Source organism: Fukomys damarensis, unplaced genomic scaffold (genome assembly GCF_012274545.1).
Source record: "Fukomys damarensis isolate Sample0158 unplaced genomic scaffold, DMR_v1.0_HiC HiC_scaffold_36, whole genome shotgun sequence".
Classification (NCBI taxonomy): Eukaryota; Metazoa; Chordata; class Mammalia; order Rodentia; family Bathyergidae; genus Fukomys; species Fukomys damarensis.
Genome location: NW_022900948.1, coordinates 12,187,252 through 12,210,237, shown reverse-complemented (window position 1 = coordinate 12,210,237; position 22,986 = coordinate 12,187,252). Strand labels below are relative to the sequence as shown.

At 40.5% G+C, this 22,986-nt stretch overlaps 1 protein-coding gene across 1 annotated transcript in view; it reads right to left on the bottom strand.

Moving 5' to 3' along the window:
* The window catches only part of Dnai1 (dynein axonemal intermediate chain 1), a 62,481-nt gene that overhangs the window by 30,323 nt on the left and 9,172 nt on the right, over positions 1-22,986 (bottom strand). Inside the window, exons 2-9 of the mRNA XM_010619248.2 lie at positions 10,960-10,992; positions 9,511-9,609; positions 9,255-9,335; positions 4,502-4,628; positions 4,114-4,229; positions 3,770-3,889; positions 2,630-2,689; positions 1,058-1,192 (exon numbers count right to left, since the gene is read on the bottom strand). Coding sequence (XP_010617550.1) covers positions 1,058-1,192; positions 2,630-2,689; positions 3,770-3,889; positions 4,114-4,229; positions 4,502-4,628; positions 9,255-9,335; positions 9,511-9,609; positions 10,960-10,992 — 771 coding nt within the window. The remainder of the gene's footprint in view (positions 1-1,057; positions 1,193-2,629; positions 2,690-3,769; positions 3,890-4,113; positions 4,230-4,501; positions 4,629-9,254; positions 9,336-9,510; positions 9,610-10,959; positions 10,993-22,986) is intronic.

Genomic DNA, 22,986 nt, shown 5'->3' with positions numbered 1-22,986 from the left:
GAAACATGTGGGGCAAAGAAAACCGAACTTCCTTTAATTGCTCTGGCTGTTATTCTGGAGTGGAGCAGAACCTCTTCCCTGAGAGTGGCCATGGGAGCTCTCCGAAGTGCTGAAGCCAGCCCCCAGTTTCCTGCGGATTGCTTCCACTGCAGGTCACACACATCCCAATCTCCACAATGAGACTTGGGGTCCTGACCCAGATATCACTCTGTCAAAATGATAAATGTTGCCCTTCTTAATTTCCTTGTGGTGACCCTTTCTGCAGTGACTTTCTGTAGTTGCATTAGCATAAGTCCCTTAGGAACCCCAAATCTATTTGGCCATGTCCTGATGAGCCCCCTACATCATGAGGTTTATACTGACTTTCACGTGGATATTGACGGGGACTCCATTCAAGAATGGCCATCCTGTGGGGCATGGTGCACACCTGTAATCCCAGCACTCACAAGGCTGAGGCAGGAGGATCACTGTGAGTTTGAGACCAGCCTGGGCTACATAGTGAGTTCCAGGTCAGTCTCAACTACATAGTGAGACACTGTCTCAAAAACAAGAAACAAACAAACAAAGAATGGCCATCCATTGGCCTGGCTTTGATGATATTTGCAACCACCTCTGGTTCCTGGCCTTGAGGACTCTCTCTAAATATTAGGCACAATTAAACCCAAGGACTGACAACAGAAGTGCTTCTCACTGTCCCAAACCCCAGGGAAGTAGTGCCTTATCCACTGGTGTCTCCTGTGGAGACAGACTCCCTAGCTCTTCCAGGATGTATATGATGCTTTCAAGAAGCTCCATGTCTTCTGTCATCCCTTAGCCCAATGATCCTTAATCTTTGCTAGCTTCCAGGCCTAGGTCAAAATGGGAAGAGGTGTGGAATGCTAGAGGTAATTGCAGCTAGTCTCATAACTTCCCCAAGGGAAGAACTATTCATTCCTCAACATTAGCCATCCTTTTAAATAACTATGAACTTGTCCCACACAGCCAGGCTTCTATCTACCTAGGAGACAAGGCCCCACTCTGGCATTCTGTGATAAAGTCTAGGGCACCCCCAGCAAACCTGAGACTCCATAGATGTCAGTTTTCTCATGGCCATCTTTCCTGTTTTTTTAGCCACTGGAGTCTTTGTTTTCTCCTTCTCTTTGATCTTTTCCTGCTTCTTGAGCTCCTCTACATAGGCATCATAGATCTCCCACTAGGAAAATGCAAGATAAGAGGGTCACTGCAGAGCACAACCTTCCCCCAGCCAGCTCCTCTTCAGCCTTCACGCTTGGGAATTTCCATGTTAATCCTTGTCACATCCCTCCATAACATCCTCTGCTCACTCCACTGTAATTATGTATTCAATGTCTGTCTTCCCTGCTAACCATCAGTTCAGAAACAGGAATAAAGGAGCTCTCAAGAGCTTATCTACCCTGAAGCTCAAGGTCTGGGACTTCACCTGGAGATTAACATTGTTCTAGACTACACTCTCATTAAGCAGAACAAATGGGCAAATATCAGGTTAACTCATATTTTTGTGTATGTGATTTAGAAGACTCTGAGTTAGGAAATTGTAAAAACATCTCCTCTTATGGAGATGGGATAAACATAATGACTCAGGCTATCTATAGCACTGACCACACCTCAGCATTAAAAGGAGATAAATAAAATGTAAGCAAATCCCTGCCAACCGGATTTGAAGAACAGGAAGCCAAATGACAGTAGCAGAGAAAGCAAAAAGACTCTGGAGCTGGGCAAATGCCATGGATCACACAGAGTGCTCCCCAGAGCTGGGCAGTCACTGCCACCTGGAGGCCAGATTGGCACACCTTACATTTTAAAATTTACTCAGGCCAGTACTCCATACTGCAAAGTACTCAGCATTTGTTATCTCATTCAGAGCCCTCCAACAACCCTGAGGGACTATTTGTCATTCTTGTCACAGAAATGGAGGCATTACGAAAGAAATTGACACGTGGTTTGCTTGGGATCTTACAGTAGAAACAGTAGTCAGGTGTGGTGGTGCACATCTGTAATCCCAGCACTCTGGAGGCTGAGACAGGAGGATTATTGCAAGTTTGAGGCCAGCCTGGACTAATAGAGAGTTCAAAGCTGGACTGAAATGCACAGTGAGATACTATCTCACAAAACCAAACCAAAATGAACAAATAAAAGAAACAGCAGAGCTGGGGCCTGAGCTTAGGTCTCCTAGCACCATATCCTGTTCAAATCAGCATGGCCATCCAAGAGGATTTGAGGAAGAAAGAGAAGGGTCTGCAGGAGTACTCTAGGCTCCAGGGAGGACAGGATCAGAGTGCTAACACTTCACAATCAGGCACAGGGTGCCAAGGGTGCCAGAGTCCATGAGAACAACCATTCTCTTTTAGTTCTGGGGGAAGCTGTTGCCCCCTTGAACAATCTTGTCCTGTGGGTATATGGCTGGTCCTGAGCTCTCCGTGTGTGACTCACTGTCTTCCATGTCTCATGTTAGAGACTAGGTGCTCAGGACAACAAATAGGAAGTGGCTGGATAAGCAAGACAGACTACCTCAGCAGTCCTTAACTGGCCAGTATCTCCTTTGCTGCTGAAGGCAACAACGATGAATGAGAGTGGGGGTGGTGATGGGTTTCAGGCTAACCCAGGGTCTTACCTGATTGGCTGTGGCTGAAAAGTTTGTCCTAGGAGGAGGCTCCATCTGGCATTCTCGATCCTAAAGAACAATGACAACAGGAAGCCCACAGAATGCTCTCACTTTTTCTCACTTAATCCAACAGTGCATCGTTTCAAGAAGCATTTTGGTTGGAGGTGAGGAAGGGGCTGGGGCCAAGGATTGGATGATGTATTAAAAAGCTTATATTTTTTCTGTTCTGGCCCCCTTCAGAAGACGACTAAGCTAGAAAGCAAGGGCAGTGAAGCTTGATTGTGTCAGTTTTAATCAAGATGAATTCCAAGTAGGGGATGGTCAGATCTATAAGAAGCTAGCCTACCACCAGTTTTCAAACACACAGAGGGCATAGAGGTCAGCTTCTCAATAGACCTGGGGCAAATGTTCCTTATTCTAAGGCTTATCTCTAATAATGGGATCTATGGCTCCACAAGGGAAAGTAACCATCTCCCCATTTTGTATCCCTCAGATTACCCATAAGAAGGGTGATCAAGTGCTGCCAAAAACATACCCTGTAGTCCTTGTCTCCATCACAGATTCATTTCTGTAGAATACTGCACTTGTATACATCTCTCACCTAAAATTCTATGAGGTCCCTTCAGCCTAGTTTTAGTTTTTTCTTCAATTGTGTGTGTGTGGTACCGGGGATCGAACTCTGGCCCTTGTACTTGCAAGGCAGGCAGCGGAACCACTGAGGCAAATCCCCAGCCCCCTGGTTCTTAGGATCCTCTATACTTACAATTCAGGGAAGCACCCAGCTTCTCCTAGCTTGTCCATCACAATAACTACCAACTTTGTTGAAGTGATTCCTAGCCCCCTTACAGTAACCCCAGCACACTGTGACTTCCTCTGTTTTCCTAAGGTCCTAATTTTCACTCTTCAAATCCCAGCTCAAGTTTCAGCTTCTCAGTGAAATTTTGGAGATCTGGCCTCCTTGTCACTCCTGAACTGCCCAGATGGGTTGTTGGGACTTGGCCAGGTTCTGTCAATTCTCCTTGGAGAGTTAAGCTGTGGTCTGCGCTGTTACCCCTGCCATGATGAAGGTTGGTAGGAATGGAGTCAGGGCTTCTGTCTCTACCAGGCACAAAACAAAGCTTCAAAGCAAAGGGACTGTGGTGACTCTACCCGGAGAGGGTGGTTAAGGGTTTGTGAGGCTCTGTCACTGAAGTTAAACTGGTTAGTAAGCTTTTGCTCCTTGGGCTGCTTAGGAGTCATCAATTCTTCTTCAGCCACTTTTTCAGCTACCTGGAAACAAAGACCCAGAAGATCAGCTATGAGAGGGAGGTGGTGGGAAATCAGGAGTAGGGGGAAGCTCTGCCATGGGCTAGGTGGGAGAGAGGATGATGCCAGACATGTTGGCAACTGCAGATTACAAATTTTCACTTTTGACCTCGTCTTTCCCACCAAAGCCTCTATCTATCCATGGCTTGAGCTAAGAGGGATGGGACAGAAAGCAACATCATCCATACCTCAGCTGCAGCTGTATCTATTTGACTCTCAGCTTCAATTTCTCCTTCCTTAGGCTCTTCATCTTCTTCAAGGTTTTCTGTGTCTGAAAGCACCACCTTGGCAGACTCCTGTGAACCTTGTTAAGATGTTGCCAATGAGCTCAAAGTCCAAGCCTACTCTCCCAGTCCCTGACAGGGAGAGCCTTCTTGGTTGCTGTCTTTTAGATCCTTCCTGTCCCTGGAGTTCTTTTGGCCTAAGTGTCATGAGCTATTTTTCAGGACATCCAGCCATTGGACATTATGTAATAGAGCTTCTAAAAAGTTCTGGTTCAGGAATCAACTGCTTAAAGTGATCAGAGAAAGGAGACCAGGCTCAGATCTGCAGCCTCAGAGTGGATCAGAGTCCTACCTGCCACCATCTCATCACGGTAGTGCTGCCGCCGTCCTTCATCTGAGTCTTTGGGGATCAGGTTCCCAACCTGGCTGAAGTGAACTGCCAACTGGCTCACAAAGCCAATAGGCTTATATGTGCCTTCCTAAGAAGAGAGCAGTTGAGTCAGACCAGGGGTCCCCAAAAGGGCTGATGCCAGAATGTAGTCTGCCTTCATTCTCTAACATCAAATAGTTTCTTGCTGTTAAAGGAAATACAAATGACTAAATCCTTACTAAACTAAAGTTTGAACTGTATTTCAGTTTAAAGAGGAGGAGGAAAATGAAAACATGAAAAATTTTAAGTTATTTAATATTTATTTTAAAATATCTTCCCCTTCCAATACAAAGGAGCTCTATATTTGCCTATTACTGGTTCAGGGCCTTGTCTCCTACATCCCACCATGTGATCCAACTCATTTCCCCAGACTGGATGAGTCAGACATTATCATCGAAAATGTACCTGGCATGGCCCACCTGGAGGTGTACTTACTGAATTCCAGAGCTGGATCGATTATCAGAGACAACCTAATCCTAGTCTCCCTGGTTCTATCCAAGAGGACCACCCCAAGATCCAGAGAAGATTTGGGTTGGGCACTTGTTCAGGTCACAGAGCAAATGAGAAGCAGAGTTAGGCTTACAGCCCAGGCATTCTCGTTTATTCATTTTTCAAAAAATAATTTTTTAGTAGCTACAATGTGTCAAGTGTTTTCATAGAGCCTATATTCTTGTTCCTGCAGATGCCTCTTCATTGATCAGCATCCTAGCAACCACTAAAATTGACCTAGAGACCAGGGGTCTCTTCTTTCTTTTAAAATAGTTTTGTCCAACCCTTTTTAAGTTATATACAATATTATATTTGTTTGACATACTGTGATAGACTCACAGAAGGGGAAACTAGCCCATGGGCCCCAGCAACACCAGACCTATCTGCCCCTGGAGGGCTGGAATATTCACTATCACACAATTTGGGAAGCTCTGCCTTCACTCATCACTTCATTCATATGAAGCCCTTCCTCTCTCCATAACTCAGATGCTGAGGAGATAGAACAGTGCAGAGGTTAAGAACTTGGTCTTTGGAGGTAGAAGGAATTGGGTTCAAATTCTTAGTCTGCCCATTATTATCTGCATATTTTCTTAACCACTCTAACCCCTAATTTCTTCATTTGTCAAGGAAGATAATGTTTAATTTGCAAGAGTGTGAATAGTGAAAATAATGAAAAAAGTTAGGTGCTTGACATAATAAATACTAAATGTTAATATTCAATAAAAATAGTAACTGTTATAATGATGGAGAGACCCATGGGAATAAATTATCCATATAGTTGTTATTTGAAACTTTACTTTTATTCTGTCCCCAGCAGGGTTTTTTTTTTTTTTTTTGGTTTTTTGAGACAGGGTCTCACTATATAGTTGAGACTGACCTGGAACTCACTATGTAGCCCAGGCTGGTCTCAAACTCACAGTGATCCTCCTGCCTCAGCCTCCCAAGTACTAGGATTACAGGCGTGCACCACCATGCCTAGCTTCTTGTTGTTTTTTTTGACAATTTTTTTTTTTTTTTTTGGTACTGGGGATCAAAGTCAGGACCATGCTCTTGCAAGGCAGGAGGCAGAACCACTGAGCTAAATCCCTGGCCCCATTTGTTATTTTTCTGAACCCAAATCTTTTCACTGAGCTACATCCCTAGCCCTTTAAAAGTTTTAAGAAATTATTTTTAAGACAATGTCTTGCTAAGTCACTAAGTTGCTGGGCTCAAACTTTTGATCTTCTTGCGTCAGCTTCCCAGAGTGCTGGGATTACAGGTGTGCATCATCACATGTCTTCTGTCTGCAGAGTTCACTGAGAATTTCCCCTTCAGTTTAGGAATGGAATTCACACACCACTGCTTCTCCAAAAGGAAGGGGACACACTGAGATCAGAAGCATCTGCCTCCCCTCTCTAGCACATCAAGGAAGAGTAGCAGCTTTGGAGACTGAAAGCTCTTGGGTTTCTTATCATCAATGAGATGGAGACCAACTCTGTGCGAGGATGTCAGGCAGGCCTGGGAGGCTGTCAGAAGGCTGGGTGAGGTGAGCTTTCTTGGGAGCCTAGTGCTATCCAGCTAATAGCTAATGCAAAGGAAGGGTAAGAGGAGTGCACTGAAACCAAGCATGCAGTGTAAGTCTATGCCCACATGGCCAATTCACTGGGTCCTAGAAGGACCCTTTTTCCCACAGCAGAACAGAAAGCCAGAGAGTGTACCACACTTCAGCACGGGATCAGGATGAGTAAGGCAGCTTCCCTCTGATCTTTGCAGGCCATCCAAGGAAAGCCATTACCAAAATTCATGAACATTTTTCAAGAAACATGGTGGGATTTGTCTCAGCCTCTTGTAGAGGGGTTGACTATACAATTTGAATAAAAAGTAGTATGTTTGAGAAATTTTTCACAAAGATTTATACACAAATGTTCATATCAACATTGTTCATCATAGTCAAAAGGCAGAAACAATACAAACGTCCACCAACTGATGAATGGATAAATAAAAGGCAGTATGTTAATACAATAGAATAGTGTTTGGCAATAAAGAGAAATGAAGTATTGACATGCTGCAATGTAGATGAATTGAAACATTATGCTGAATGAAAGAAGCCAGTCACATAAGACTGTATATGGTATGATTCCATCTTATGAAATGTCCAGAACATGCAAATCTATACAGACAGAAAATAGTTTAGTGCTGGAAAGGATGGAGGACTGGGTGGTAACAGCCAAGAGGTGTGGAATTTCTTTGGAAAGAAATAAAAATGTTCTAAAATTGGTTGTGTCAAATAGTTGCACAGTCTATGAATATACTAAAAGCCATTGAACTGCATACTTTAAGTGAGTAAATCGTATGGTACATGAACTATGTCTCAATCTATCCATTAAAATAAAAACAGCCAGGCATAGTGGCACACGCCTGTAATACCAGGCCGAGGCAGGAGGATCATTGTGAATTCAAGGCCAACCAGGGCTACATAGTGAGTTCAAGGGCAGTGTGAACTGCATTAAAAAAAAAAAAAAAAAAAAAAAAAAAAACCATAAAAAACCAAAAACAAAATTTAAAAAAAGACGGAGAAAGAAACTGTTGTCTCCAGGGAGAAAGACACAGGACAGAAGGAGGTCTCATTTTCTCTTTCTCTCCCTCCCTCCCTCCCTCCCTCCTTTCTTTCTTTCTTTCTTTCTTTCTTCTGGTACCAGGGATTGAACTCAGAACTGTGCACTTACAAGGCAGACCTGGTGCCACTGAGCTAAATCCCTGTCAAGAGAGGTCTTATTTTTATTGCTGTTTCAATCATTTGAAATTTTTACTATGGGTTTCTATTATCTATTCAAATTTTGTACATATATATTTTAAAATATTTTAAAGAAACAATTTTTAAGTGCCAGGGATTTAGCTCAGTGGTGCCGTGCCTGCCTGGCAAGCACAAGGTCCTGCGTTTGAATACTGGTACAAAAAAAAAAAGAAGCAATGTAATCCTGCTTTGGAGTCAAACTAATTCAAATCTTGCCTTGAATCCTGGCTACATGACTTTGTACTTTGTTTTATCTAATCTAACCTTGGCATCCATAAAATGAAAACAATAATATTCCTATATCAAAGAAACATTGGAATATATGTAATAGCCTATGTAAAAGATCTAATATAGGATCTGATACTGGCACACAGTAAGCACAGAAAAATTAGGTTTCAAAGTGAAATTTTTTAAAACATAAGCATCGCTTCTGCTTTTACTCAGAATGTACTCTGAAATTCTCTTCAGTGCTTCCTCACAGAAGCTGACCTTGTGATGGCTAAAAACAAGAGTTATCCTCCCCAAAGACATGCCACACACAGGTCTAGCAAGTGAGAACATGGTATGGGTGCTAAACAAAGGCTCTCATGGAGTGTGGTAGTTGAGCTTAACCACAGCTTGGGAGCTGAGCTGGGGAGCACCTGAGTGTGTCTTAGTGGGTTGTGATGGCTTGCCCCTCCTTTGCTGGCACTGTGCCCTTGCTCTGCTTCTCAGCTGCCAGAAGCTAAGCAGCTATGCTCCACCATGTCCTTTCACCATGATGTTTCTGCATCGCCAATCACTCATGGATTGAACGCCTTGAAATCATGAGCAAAATTAAAATTCTTCTCCTTTGAATTGTGAGTGTAAGTTTTATTGTGTTCTGTCAATCAGAAAACTAGCTAATACATGGGTCGCCTGTTTTCCTGTCCGTGACGTCAAGAAATGTTGCATCCAGAGTTTGCTAGGGCTTCCTCTCAGCTAGGGAGGTCTACAGTGGAAGTGAGACCAGCATCTTCTTATGTAGAGGGGAGTCTGTGCTCTAACCAGGTGTCTGGCTGGAGAAAAGTCCAGCTTCTGAAGATTCAATAAGCTTATGTTAGATAAAAATATGTTCTACATGTTGAACAAATATTTTTCTTTCTTTTTTTCCTGGAAAAGTATTTTTCTAACCAAATGATTCATTTAAAGATTCTTAAAAGAAAGGTAAATCTGCGAGGCACTTAGGAAACTATAATTAGCAAGACTGAAAGGAAAATTCATAAAGACATTTTTTCAAATCTCTGGAAAACTCCATGTAAAATTCCAGAATTCTAGCCAAGGACCTCAGTTTAACAATGATTTCCTAGAATAACCAAGAGTATTTTTCAATGTAGGAAGTCACTGCCACTCCAAGAAAATACAAAGGCCCTGTTTCACGAGGAGATGACTTACTTTGAAGCTGTACCGGACAATATTCTGGGGTGCATGTGGGTTGTTGGCTGTCAGGATCCGGGTGAACTCCTCCTTTAACTCCTGATGGATAGAAATACCAAGACGAACACATGTAAAGCTCTGAGGCTTAATACTCCCCAAGGTACCAGCAGACATCTCACACCCAGGTTCTGTGCAGGCTTCTAATCTGTTCTATGGATGAACATATCTCTGAAGCTGGAGGAGGTAGAAGGAACAAGGATAGGAGGCTGCTCACCGCATCAGTCAAATCCAGCTGATCAGGGGGTCTAACTGTGGCTTTGGACTGTGTCCATTCATCTGCCCCTTCTCCCACTTCGGTTCCTGAATCTTCATCCTGCACAAAAGCCTCACATAAGAGTCAAGAGTACTTGATTTGCTTTGACAAGCAAGTAATGCTGCAGGAAGCCCCTTCATCCACAAATCCTCTTAGATGCCAAGCTCTGCTGTTGTACACAGAAAACAAAATATACAGCATACCACTCATGGAACAGTCCAAAAGAATTGCTCAGGCAATTGCCTTGAAGATCACAGCCACATCCACCTTGAAGGGAAAGTGCTTAGCTGCATATGGAAGGCCTGTGGCCCCAGTAATTAGATCAAGAACTGGCTTTCCCTTACTGACTCCTTATAGTGGAAGGTACTGTCCAGGACTAAATGTCAAAGGCTGAGCTTTATGCAAAGAGGCTCAGATATTCAGAAAGGATGACAAACTGTTATTTATTTATTTATTTGGTACCAGGGGATCGAACTCTGGACCTTGCACTTGTGAAGCAGGCGGCAGAACCACTGAGCTAAATCCCTGGCCTGCCAAACTATTTTTTAAACTATACTCTAATTTGTACTTGGCCATCTTAAGGTTACTCTCAAAACAATACTCTCTTACTTTAACCCTTAAGGGCTAGAAGTTTTGTTTTCCTTTATAGTTAAACACCTTGCCAAAATGGCCATGACATATTTTCAAAATCTTCACCCTCACTAGGCAGTAAAGATATATAACATCAATGCCTTTTTTCAAACACAAAACTGGCAAACTGTAAAACAACCATACTATCATCCATTGTTGGCTAGTTTGTAGGAAAGTAGGCACCTATAAATTAACACAACCTTTTTATAGAGCAATTTGGAAATTTTTACCAAAACTTAATAACTGTTTATAGTAATTGACTCAAATTTCTATGTGGCTAAATTTATATTAAGGAAATAGTGAAGGACTTCACCAAATATTTAGATGTATGACGGCTCATTAAAGAATTGATCATAACAGTGAAAAAGAGGAAAAAATTTTAAATGTCCAACAACGGAGCATGGTTGAATAAATTATGGTATAGCTTTATGGAGCATATGGCAAAATATTATGCAGTAATTTCAAAAGATGCTACAAAAATATATTTACTAGCAATGAAAGATACCCTAAATATTTTATGCAAAAAGGTCATAAAATAGTCTTCAGAGCTTGATTTTATTGAAAAAAATAAATACATATAATTTTTATATATGCAGAAACATCTAGAAGGATATAACATCACCTGTTAATTAAAAGGTTACCCCAGGATGGTATATTGAAGCATAATTTCAATGTTCTTCTAGCTTGTTTGAATCTTCTAAATATGTATGGATAATATTTTCAATACAGAAAAATGCCATCAGTATCTTGCTGAGAGGCTATGGTGGTCTCAGTACTTACTCTCTTTCTGGCTCCTCTGCTCATGCTGAGACTCTGAAAGAACAGAAAGAGAAGGGAAGTGATAAGCAAATTGATATGGGACGCTAGAGAGTATTTTACCCAAAGGACCTCACAGACAAAAGATACTGAACTTTCTCAGAAACACTTGCAGTGGCCACTTGTGCTTCTTAGCCCAGTCAAGGAGGGTCTGTATCTGAGGCAGCTCTGTTTCAGCATCAGTGAGGCTAACCTACAAAAAGTAACCAGATGGTAGCACTAGGCATTTCTTCCTTCTCTTCCTCCTCCTCCTTCCTTATTTGGCACCAGTGGGGATTGAACCCATGATCTTATATAAACTCCGCCGGTGTTCTATCTCTGAGCTACATCCCCAACCCTAGCACTGGGCCTTTCTTAATTGTATGTAAGTCAACAAATACTTGAAAAGCATATTCTAAATGCTCAGCTCTGTAATGGTCAATAAGGGGATTTCAAAGGCAGATTATATTCATAAACACTTGTTTGGGATAAATACAAGTGCCTTATGTGCAGGTACTATATTTCCTTTGTATACTGCTATATTTCTAGCATCTAGAACAATCCTCAGAACATAGTAGATGTTCAAAATACTTATAGAATAAATGAGCAAATAACATCTAAACCTATTGGTCATTGCAAGCCTGGGAAATGTTTATCCTTTTTCAGTTTAAATTTCCTCAACAGGAAAAAGTATAATATTGGACAGGATAAACTTCCAGTTCTAACATGTAAAATTTTATGTTCCTAAGAGCATATGGTTTAGATATGGTTTGAGCGCTCTCCAAAGGTTTATTTGTTAGAGGCCTGGTCTCCAGAGAGGTGGTATTGGAAAATGATGGAACCTTTAAGATGTGGGAGCCAGAGATGGCCTTTTCTTAGCTGGGTGTCAAAGAGTAAGATATGTTGCCTCGGTAGAGAAGATGTTTTTCAGAAGGAGAAAACAGCTATACAAAGGCAAGAGAAGAACAATGATAGGTATGTTAAAATGTTCTAAAAACAGAAACAAAGCTTTTACAAATAAGGAGAGGAGGGAGTTGAAGGGAGGGAAAGGGATTGAGAGAAAAAGAGGAATCAAGATATATCATGTACAGGTGCAAATTCTGTTTGATGAATGTGATTGTTACATATATTTAAATTGTACCGGTAAAATTAATCTTTAAAAATGTTCTACCAAACAAAAATCCCACAGCATATAGGCATTTTAGACTACTTGGCATAAACAGGATCAGTGGGGAATGGAGATACAACAGTGGTGATCTTGGAACAAGCAGACCTGGAGCACTAAATGAGGGGTCGATATGAACTAAGAGAATGTGTTAGTGGCAGTAAAGGTACATTATTGCAAAGGGTCTTGCTCCTGAGTCTGTAACTGACCACTGGTGTGATTTTGAAGAAGGCTCTGAGTCAAAGGCAAAGTGAGAGAGTTAGATTAGACTGGGTAGGCTTTTGCAGTTCTTAAATGATTCTTTGAGAACAGCTTGGATTGTGGGAGGGAGGAAAGGGATTCCAGGAGAAGAGAAAAACGTCATGCTTAGCTTGGGCTGGAATTGTTACTGATAGGGTGGGCAGTGGGGTTCAGATTTCTGCCAGGTTGCCAAGGTTTCCAGTGATGGGAACCCTTCTCTGAGGCTAAGCCAGATGAGCCAGAAAACTCTTTCCTTTGAAGAGCCTCTGATCCCTAAGGTAACAGGATGGGAGCGTCACAATGCCCAACAGCTTTCTGCCCCACAAAAGAGCACTGGAGGGCCAATTCCAACTCAAACCACCAGCCTTAAATAGAAAATGAGATCCAGTTACCACTGCCCCCAGTAAATATGTCTGTAAAACATTTATCTGGCAATAAAAGAACTGACAAGGCAATTTGAGTGTAATTGTTTTTGGCAGTTGGAAATATTTCAATTAACACACTATAAAAGCCACACTATAATAAATGCAAAACAGGCCAATGAAATCAGCTGCAGCCCTGACTTCCCAACCATGGCAAAGGAGATTGAATATCAGGCTGCCACTCCAGGCCCTTGGTCTTCCAGAAGAAGAAGCCTGAGACAGACAAGCCTGCATTCCTGAAAAGCTTTTGAAAGTTCCTCCCAGAAGCCATCAAACTACAGAAGAAGAAAGACCAAACGCCTTCTGTGGGCCCTCAGAACTTCTTCATCTGGCCCAAACTTTCTAATGCAGCCTGCTTTCCCACCTTTCATGTGCTAAGACTTTGAGACATAATCCAATGAAGCTACTCACAGTCCCTGAGCCTGGCCTGGACCTTCTCACCTTTCCTCCTTTGCTTTTACTATATCTCCTGCTAGGAATGTCACCTTTCCCTTCCCCCTTTCTGCCCCTCCTACCTCTGCCTGGCAAAAGCCTACCCAACTGGCCTCTGGTAATTCTTTATCTAACTCCTCCTGATATATTACCACCTTTCTCCTATCCTTCTGTACTCTTCCTTTCCTCACTTTGAGCACTCTCCCCTTCACCTTCCACCACGTCTAGGCTGTTGTAAGATTAAGAACCAAATCCATCTTCAAATAGATACTCTGTTGTTTCTATTCTACAAGAGAACAATATTGTGAAAAGAATAAGAATACTGTACTACATATGGGAAGTGGCTTGGAACTTCCAGCAAAAGAAGCCCACCATTCTTATGCTATTGACCAAAGAAGGCCCAGTTCTCTTGGAAATGTCATTCTATTTGATCACAGGGGGACACCTATGAAAGAGTGAAGCAGGAAAAAGAAACCTATACAGCCTACCATGGCAGACAATTTAACCCCAGCGATCAATTAGACAGCAGATGCTCCAGCCCGATGTTCATAGTTGAGCATTTTTCTATTTTCATTGATAGGGATTCCAGTGTGAACACTCTGAGAGCAAGAAATGCATCTTGTTCATCTTTGGGCCACTATCCCAGATCCTAGCACTTGGATAGAGTTCACTTATCTTCATAGAAGGCATCAGTAATGACTCAGGTGACTAGTAGTCATTTCTCAGTTCTCTTATTGGACCTAACATTGCTGAGGGCTCCCTCCCTCCTTCTTGAAACTTCTCCATCTTCATTACACATCACCAGTCTCTCCAGTGGCTCCTTCTCAATACCCATGACTCTTTCCTCTGGGGATATACAGTATGCTGGAGCCTCTGGTCCTCCTATTCTACACACCTCCGCTCATACCTTTCTCTCCTTCTGTAGTATAGACCTCCCAGTCAGTGCCTCTTGTTCACACCAATCATAGGGTACTCAATATCTTAAAAATCAACCTCATTATATTTTTTATAACCCAAACTGCCACTTCCTCCAGCATTCCCTCTCTTATTCAAGTATACCACCATCCAGTTAGTTTCTCTGGTTGGAAACTGATGCCTGCCTTATTTTTATCCTCTTGTTAGTGTTATATTTTAAAAATCTAACAATTTCTTCAATATCTTTCGTGACTATCTGCTCCATTTACATCCTCTTAATTCAGGTCCTTACTGAAATTTGCCTAACCATATTTTATCTCCCTGTCTCCAGCTTCCCTTCACTCTAATAATTTATCATTATCATTTTCAGATCTTGAGCACTTAATCTGACCTAATCATTTACTAAGCTATTTGTATATATTATTTTATTTAATCTTTACAACTAGCCTAGGGGTTCAGAATTGTTATTACTCCTACTGTACTGATGAGGAAACTGAGACATAGAAAGATCAAGCAACTGATCTAAAATTGACCAGAATTTGAAACTAAAAAAAATTTTTTTTGGTACTGGGAATCAAACTTGGGACCTTTTGCTTGCTTGCAAGGCAGGTGGCAGAACCCCTGAGCTAGATCACCAGCCCTGAAACCAAATTTTTAATCACTATTTATAAATAATCTCTGTAAAACATAAATGTCACTCTCCTGATTTAAAGACTCCAGGAACTCCCATCAGTTATGAGACAGAGTCTAAGCTCCCTCTGATAGTACTGTATCTGTCTCATTTCTACTCTTTCCCTCTCTCCACCACATCAGCTACTTATAGTTCTTCCTATTTATGAAAGACCCACGCATGCAGGGAGACAAAGCCTGTACGTCAGATATACCTCCAGCACTTGGGCAGGTGAGTGGCTGGTCTAGGATGGCTGCCCACATAAAACACCTCCTCTTTCTCCACCTTCACAGGACTTCTTTCCTGGGTCATCTGACTTTGCTGCTCTGTCGCAAGCATCTTACTCCCTTCCCTCAATATTACCAAGTATGATATCTGGCCACAGCTAACACCCTGCACTTCATTCTCTGCACGAGTCCCCCTAACCCACTGAGATGCTGCCTCTCTGGGCCTCTAAACTACCTTGCTTTTGGGGCATAGTTCTGGATCACCTTCTTGGCTCACGCTTACTTTTGGATGATCTTTAGATTAACATCCATCCCTGTGGGATAATATCCCCCAGGTCATCCCTTCCCATAAACAGCCCTCTGTGCAGCTCCATTCACTCTATCCTAGGACACCTGAGGAAATCAAAGACTGGAGAGTAGGCTCCAAAGAAGCTGGAAAGCTGGGGAGAGCAACTGAGACTGAATAAGATAGCTGACATGAGACGCTGTCATTTACAGCAGAGACATACCAAGGGCATGAGGTCCATTCACCTAGCATAATCTATAGAGGGGGTAGGAGAAGGGAGGGGCAAGCAGAGACCAGCAGACCACCATCATCATCCCCAGCCACAATCTAGTGAGCACTAACTAGTGGGCAGGCACTCAGCCAGACATTGCACAGTCATTATACCCAATCCTCAGCACCTCCTTGCAAGGCAGGCGGCAGAAGCATTGAGCCAAATCCCCAGCCCAGCACCTCCTTGCAAAGTACACAAAATTGCTGCATTTTAGAGACAAAGCTACTGAGAACTCTTCACATAAAATAGTATGATCAGTCGATGGGTACTTAGAAAATAAAATTGGTCAGTCTCAGTGTTTTTGTTTGTTTTGTTTGGTGGCGGTATTGGGGGTTGTACCCAGGGCCTTTGCAGTAAACTACGTCCTCAGCCCTTTTAAACTTTTTTATTCTGAGTCAGGATCTCACTAAGTCACTAAATTGCCCAGTCTGAGCTCCAATTTGTGATCTTCCTGCTTCAGCCTCCCAGTGCTCTGGGACTACAGGCATGTGTACTACCACATCCAACTCAAGACAGTTATTACCACTTACTTCCAGCATTTAAGCCATTTTGGTTCATGTCCTACTGAACGGTATAAGTGATGTATTTGTCCCTGAGCATACTGTAGGGGAGATAAGAATATAAAAATTCTTAAGCTATTCCCTATCATGAAGATGGTTTATTAAAGTGAGCATGGGATCAGATAGAGCCATGGAGCCCAAGTGTGAGTCAACCATACTGTTGTTTGATTATCTGCTGTGCTGTTAATTCTATGGCCTTAGGCAAATTACTTGCACTTTCTGAACCTCAATATCTTTATCTTTAAAGTATATTCTGTCAGACAAACAGGCTTGTTAGGAGGATTAAATGAGCTGATGCACATTAAGTACACAGTGTGCTGCCCGGCCAGAGTTCATTCCCAGGAAGTGATGGCTGGCAGCACTGCAGTCCCATTTGTAGACTCATCTCAGCCCTCAGCCATTCAGGACCTGTGTGGCCCCTTTATCTACTAAGAAGCACCTGCTCTCAGGATGGCTGGAGTCTTTAGCAGCTCACACCTCCAGTGAAGAATTGAAGGCTGAAACATGATTGACCTTGGAAAGAGGGAGTCTTCAAAGCATGCAAACCCACAGATGCTGTATCCTCCTTCCTGGGACCCAGGCGACTCCGTTTACCATTTCCGTCATCTTGATCCTTATTTTAAAACTCATAACAGGTTTCCATTATGCTAAATTGAAACCAAATACTCACCAGCTTGCAATTTCAGTTTCTAAAGGAGTAGAAGCTCTTAGTCCCAAAGGAATGGTAATTCACCAACAAGCCTTCCTCCAGCTATACACTGAATGCATTTTAAATCCCTGAGCCTAGTGCTATACCTAAAGAGCACAGAAGGCACTCGATAAATGTTGTAGCTAAAAGAGCTCCTGGAGTTTTGAAACATTCAGTAGTATGTAGGGTAATAGGAAATATCATACTTTGTTCTAAGAGTACAAATGGATGCAAACTTTTTGTAGAGTAATTTGGCAATATGTACCAAAATGTAAAATGTATCCTTTAATTGAACAAGAGTTTTCTTTTCTTCTCTCTCTCTCTCTCTCTCCCCTCCCTCCCCTTCCTTTCTCCTTTTCTCTCTCCTTCCCTTCTTTCCCTCCTTCCTTCTCCCCTTCCCCTCCTTTCCCTTTCCTCCCTTCCTTTTGGTACAGGCGATTGAACCCATGGCCTTTACACTGAGCTACAGGGTCTCACTAAATTGTAAAGTTGCCCAGACTGGGCTCAAACTTGCAATTCTCTTGCAATAGTATGGATTACAGCCATATGCCATCATACCCAGCTGCAACTATACTTTCTTGATTTTTTTCTTATAGAAATTTTGTATATACATCTTATATAGCTTGCTGCAAAAGTGAATACTTAAAAATTAATTTACAGCATTATTTGTAATACTTTTAAATGGCAAAAAAACTATTCATTACTAGAGTCTAGTTAAGTGAATTAAATAAAATAAATTATATCAATTCAATAGGATATTATGCATGGTTTTGAAAGAAAGGCTGTTGCACACATAGTGACTATAGTTATAACAATATATTCTATTATTGAAAATTGCTAAAAGAGTAAGTAGATTGCAAGTGTTTTCACCACACACACACACATACACACGCACACACACACAATGTGAGGTAATGCATGTTAGCTAAATTTAACCATTCCACAATATATTTCAAAATATGTGGTATGTAATAAATAGACCTACTTGTTACTTGTCTATTAAAATTTTAAAACAGTATATTATTGCAAAAAATAGAAGAATGTGGTAAATTTTATGTATTATTTTGGAAAGTTTTCCAATGTAAATTGTTAAATTAAAAGGCAAGTTACAGGGGCTAAAGGAATAGCTCAGTGATAGGGCACTTGCCTATCATGTGGGAGGCCCTGGCTTCCATCACCAGAACTGAAAAAAAAAAAAAAAAACTTACTGGAACAGAGACACATCTGCTTACTTTAAGACAATGTGTGTATGTATATTTGCATTTACACAGAAAATTGCTAGAAAAATTGTATAGATTCTGTTGACAGTGGTCTCATATAGGTAGTGTGACTAGGGAATTATGAAGAGGAGGACTAAGATTGTTCACTCATTGCTGTGGTTTTAATATTTTGAATGTGGGGGCTGGGCATTTAGCTCAGCAGTTCGGTGGCCTGCCTTGCAAGTGCAAGGACTCAAGTTCGATCCCCGGTACCAAAACAAAAATTTTTTTGAATGTGTATATATTTTATAATTTGACATGCTGAGAATTTAAAAATCACAAAGTACAGTAGAAGGGTTTTTCTTTTCTAGCAATGTAACATCAGCACAGAGGATATAAGTCCAGCCCCGCGCCTCCATAGAAATAGAGAAGAAATCCAACTCAAAATGGACCCTTCCCAGATAAGGCTACAGGAGGCAAGAGAGGTAGGGTTAAAAAGATACAGCTCAATCCCAGCTACTCAGGAGGATAAAAAGTTCGAGGACAGTCAATTTAGGAAGACCTTGTCCCAAAATAAAAATTTAAAAAGGTCTGAGGGTGTAGCTCAGTCTTCCATGGGTTCGACCCCAATACTGAGAAGGAGTGGGGCAGAGCTCTAGTGTAAGCCATGGCTGGATTCCTGGCTCTGCCACAAACTACATGTGAGACTTTACACGAGGTATTCTCTAATCCCCATCCTCTCATCTATGAAGAAGAGAGAAATATTCACATTACTTTCACAGAAGTAGTGTGAGAAAAAGTAAAATCAATACATAAAGTGTACTTTTTCCAGAGCACAGCACACAGGAAGCCCTCAAGTATTGGTGGCAGTGTAGACTTTTTCTTTTTTTTTGGTACCAGGGATTGAATTTGGGTCCCTGAGGTTGCAAGGCAGGCCACCGAACCAATGAGCTAAATCCCCGGCCCTAGTGCAGACTTTCATAGTTGTCATTTTTGTTATTATTCCATCAAATTCTGTCTGAGAGCCAATTGGCTCTTTCAGAGGGCATATAATGAATAATTGAAAAGTATGTTGTTCAAGTCCCAAGAAGTCTTTGTCAGAAAAATAGCCTGTAATTCAGAGTGCTAACGCAGAGATATGACAAGAAAAATGCTTTCCATTTATATAGCACCTTTCAATGTACTTACTAAACACTTTTGAAAATGTAATTCTGTTTGACTCATTACAATATTTGTGGATGAGTATTTTTTCTGAATCTGCTGAAATGTCATCATATGATTTTTCTCCCGTATTCTGCAAATGTGAAGAAATATTTTGATTTTTCTCAACTTGAGCTAACTTTATGTTCTTGGAAGAAACTCTACTTGGTCTGACATGTTATTCTCTTTATATATTGCTGGTAGAGATATAATATTATTTTGTTAAATTTGTATTTATGTTCATGAAGGAAATTAAGTCTGTAATTTTTTTTTGTATAATAGCTTTGATTTTGATATCAGGGCTATTTTGACATCATAAGTGGGAATTTTGTTTCCTCATATTCTATTTTCTCACAGATATTGTGTAACATTGATGTTTTGTTTGTTTGGTTGGTTTTTTTGAGACAGAGTGTTGTTATGCTGCCCAGGCTGTTCTCAAACTTGCAATCCTCCTGCCTCAGCCTTTCAGATAGCTGGATTACAGGCATGTGCCACTATATCTGGCAAGATCAGTATTATTTATTCCTTACATCATTTGATACAACCATTTGCACCTGGAGTTCCTTTGTGGAAGACTTTCTTTTTTTCTTTTTTTTTTTTTTTTTTTTTTTTTTTTTTTTTGGTACTGGGGATCCAGTCCTTGCACTTGTGAGGCAGGCAGCGGAACCATTGAGCCAAATCCCTGGCCCAAGACTTTCTAATTATGAATTAAATTTCTTAAATAGGTATGGGGTATTTTCCATTTCTTCTTGTGTCAGTTGGGGTAAATGGTATTTTTCAAGAAATTTGTCCATTCCGTCTAAGTTGATGAACTTACTGACACTAGATTGTTGATAACATTACTCTTTAATCCTTTCTAATATTTGTAGATTCTGTAGTGATTTTCAGTCCAGATCATGGTTATTATGTTTCTTTTTATCTTGATCTTGCTTCTACTAGCTTAGATTTAACTTCTTCCTTACTGTATTCTTAAAGTTGAATCTTAGGACATTGATCTTATGTTTTTTCTAATATAGCTCTACATTTCCACTAAGTATCACTTTAGCAGCCCTCACAATTTTTAAAATATTTTCATTACTATTCAATTAAATACTTTTAAATTTCCTCTGTGATTTGACCCATGGGTCATTTAGAAATGTGTTCTTTAAGCCAGTTATCATGACTCACACCCACAACTCCAGCTACTGGGGAGACTGAGGCAGGAGGGTTGCAAGTTCAGAGCCTGGGTAATTTCAAACAAAATTTGAAAAGGGCTGGGAATATAGCTCAGTGATAGAGTCCTTGCCTAACATACATAGAAGCCTGGTTCGAGCTTCAGAACTATCCTAAAAAGAATGTATTCTTTAGTTTCTAAATATGTGGAGATTCAAAAATATTGCTTAATTCTATTTTGCTCAAGCTATCCCTAGTATTTTTTGGTCACTGATGGTTGTTGAATTTGGATTCACTTAAAATCTGTAAAAGTTGATCTTTTGAAATGTATTTTATATCCTAGTATTTGGTTGGTCTTTGCAAAAATTTGGCAGTTCTTGGGTGTAGTTTCCATTTTGTAGTTCTCTAATGTGAGGTCCTATAAATGTATTAGATGAAGTTGGTTGACAATATTGTTCAGATTTTCTATATCTCTCAATTATCGAGAGAGAAATGTTAACAATATCATTGTGGATATTTCTCCTCCTTTTTATTTTGTTAGTTTTTAATTCATACATCCTGAAGTTCTATTTATAAGAGCATACACTCTAATTTTTTTCTCTCCACCTTGAATTGACCTTTTATCATTATAAAATGTTCCTATTTATCTCAGGGAATATTTCTTATCCTGAGCCTACTTTGTCTAATAATGATAGCCACTTATATTTGCTATTCCCGTGGTACATTTTTTCCATTCTTTTATTTTCAGTTTTTCTGTGTCTTTATAGTGTCTCTTTAAACAGTGTCTTTTGTGGCCATCATGGTTGGGTTTTTCTGGGTTTTTTTCTCCTAACCTTATGGTCAGCCTCATGAAGAAAGTATGGCTGCCTTTAACATGTTGCTCTTTGTTTTCTACTTTTTCTTACCTGCTTTTTTCATCTTCCGTATTCTTTCATATTCATTGAATTTTTAAAGTATTCCATTTTATTTTTTTATATTGGGTTTTTTGTATTTTATGTGCGTGTCTATGCATGCAAATGTGTGTGTGTGTGCGTGTGTGTGTGTGTGTGGCTCCTCTAGAGTTCAACTATGCATCTTAAACTTACCATTGTTTATTAAGAGTAAATAGCAAACACCTTCACACTTCACCTTCACCATTACAACTCCACTTACCATCACTACCCATCCTTTGTCCTATTGTTTTCATGTATCTTATTTCTACATTAGATGACCCAAATGCCAATGACATTATTTTTTGCACTAAGCAATTATATGTCTTTTAAGAAAATTAACAGAAGAAAAAGGTAGTTTTTGTCTTTACCCACACATTTACCATTACCAATATTTCTTGGTCCTGATATATGACAACAATAAGTTCTCTCATCTTTGGTTTATCATAAAATGTGTTTTATTTTACTCTTTTGAGGCCCTCAATAAGGGATTGGATATAGAATTCTGGGTTGACAGTAATTTCTTTCAGTGTTCTAAATATGTAATCTCATTGTCTTCTGACCTTCATTGTTTATGATGAGAAGTCAGCTATATTTTATGTTACTGTTCCCTGTATGCAATGTGTTATTTTTCTCTGTTTCCAAGGATTTTATTTTTTGTGTTTGGTTTTCACTAGTTTGACTATAAATGTCCTAGACATGGTTTTATTTGTAATTATCCTGCTTGAGGCTCACTAAGCTGCTGATAATTCTGTTTTCCACTAACTTTAGAAAAATTTTGACCACTTTTTCTTCAAATATTTTTTCCTCTCCTCTCTTCCTTTTTGGTTCTCCAATTATATACATAAAATATATTCCGCAGGTCACTATAGCTCCTTTAAAAAAAACTTGCTTATTTCTGCTCTTCAAATTGAATAATTTCCATGGATCTACATTCACATTTAACAGTTAGGACTTCCAATTAATTTTTTATTTCTGAAGTGTATATTTCTATTGTTTTTATAAGTCTGCTTAGATTCTACGTTGTTTTCATCACTCTTGTTGCTGAGACCCAAATCCCAACACCCACAACTTAAAGGAGAAAAAGTTTTGGCTCACAGTGTGTAGAAGTTTCAGTCCATAGGTGGCTGGCTCCTAGGGAGGACGGCATGACAGAGGAGAGCTGCTCACAGCATGGTGGACAGGAAGCAGAGAGCAAGAGAGGAGCCAGGAAGGAAGATATAACCTTCCAAGTCACACCCACAATGGTCCACTTCTTCCCACAGGCCTCAGCTACTAACAGCAGTCAGCTATAAATGCTCATAATCCCACCACCCTCCAGTGGTCCTGCCTATAATCCCATAAGGCTTTAAGAGGGACAACTAGATATAAACCATAGAATCCGTATATCTATCCACTTAGACAATATTTTCTGTAAGTCTACATTTTTTATAGCAGCTTTAAAATCTTTACCTGTTCTTTCTAATATCTGGGTTAACTTACTGGTAATATTGTGCTGTCCTTTGGATCTATCTCCCCAGCATGATCAAGAAATTGTCCCAGGGCTGGGCATTTAGCTCAGTGATTCTGGAGCCTACCTTTCAAGCACAAGGACCGGAGTTCAATCCCCGAAACCAAAAAAAAAAAAAAAAAAAAAAAAAAAAACAACACCCCGGC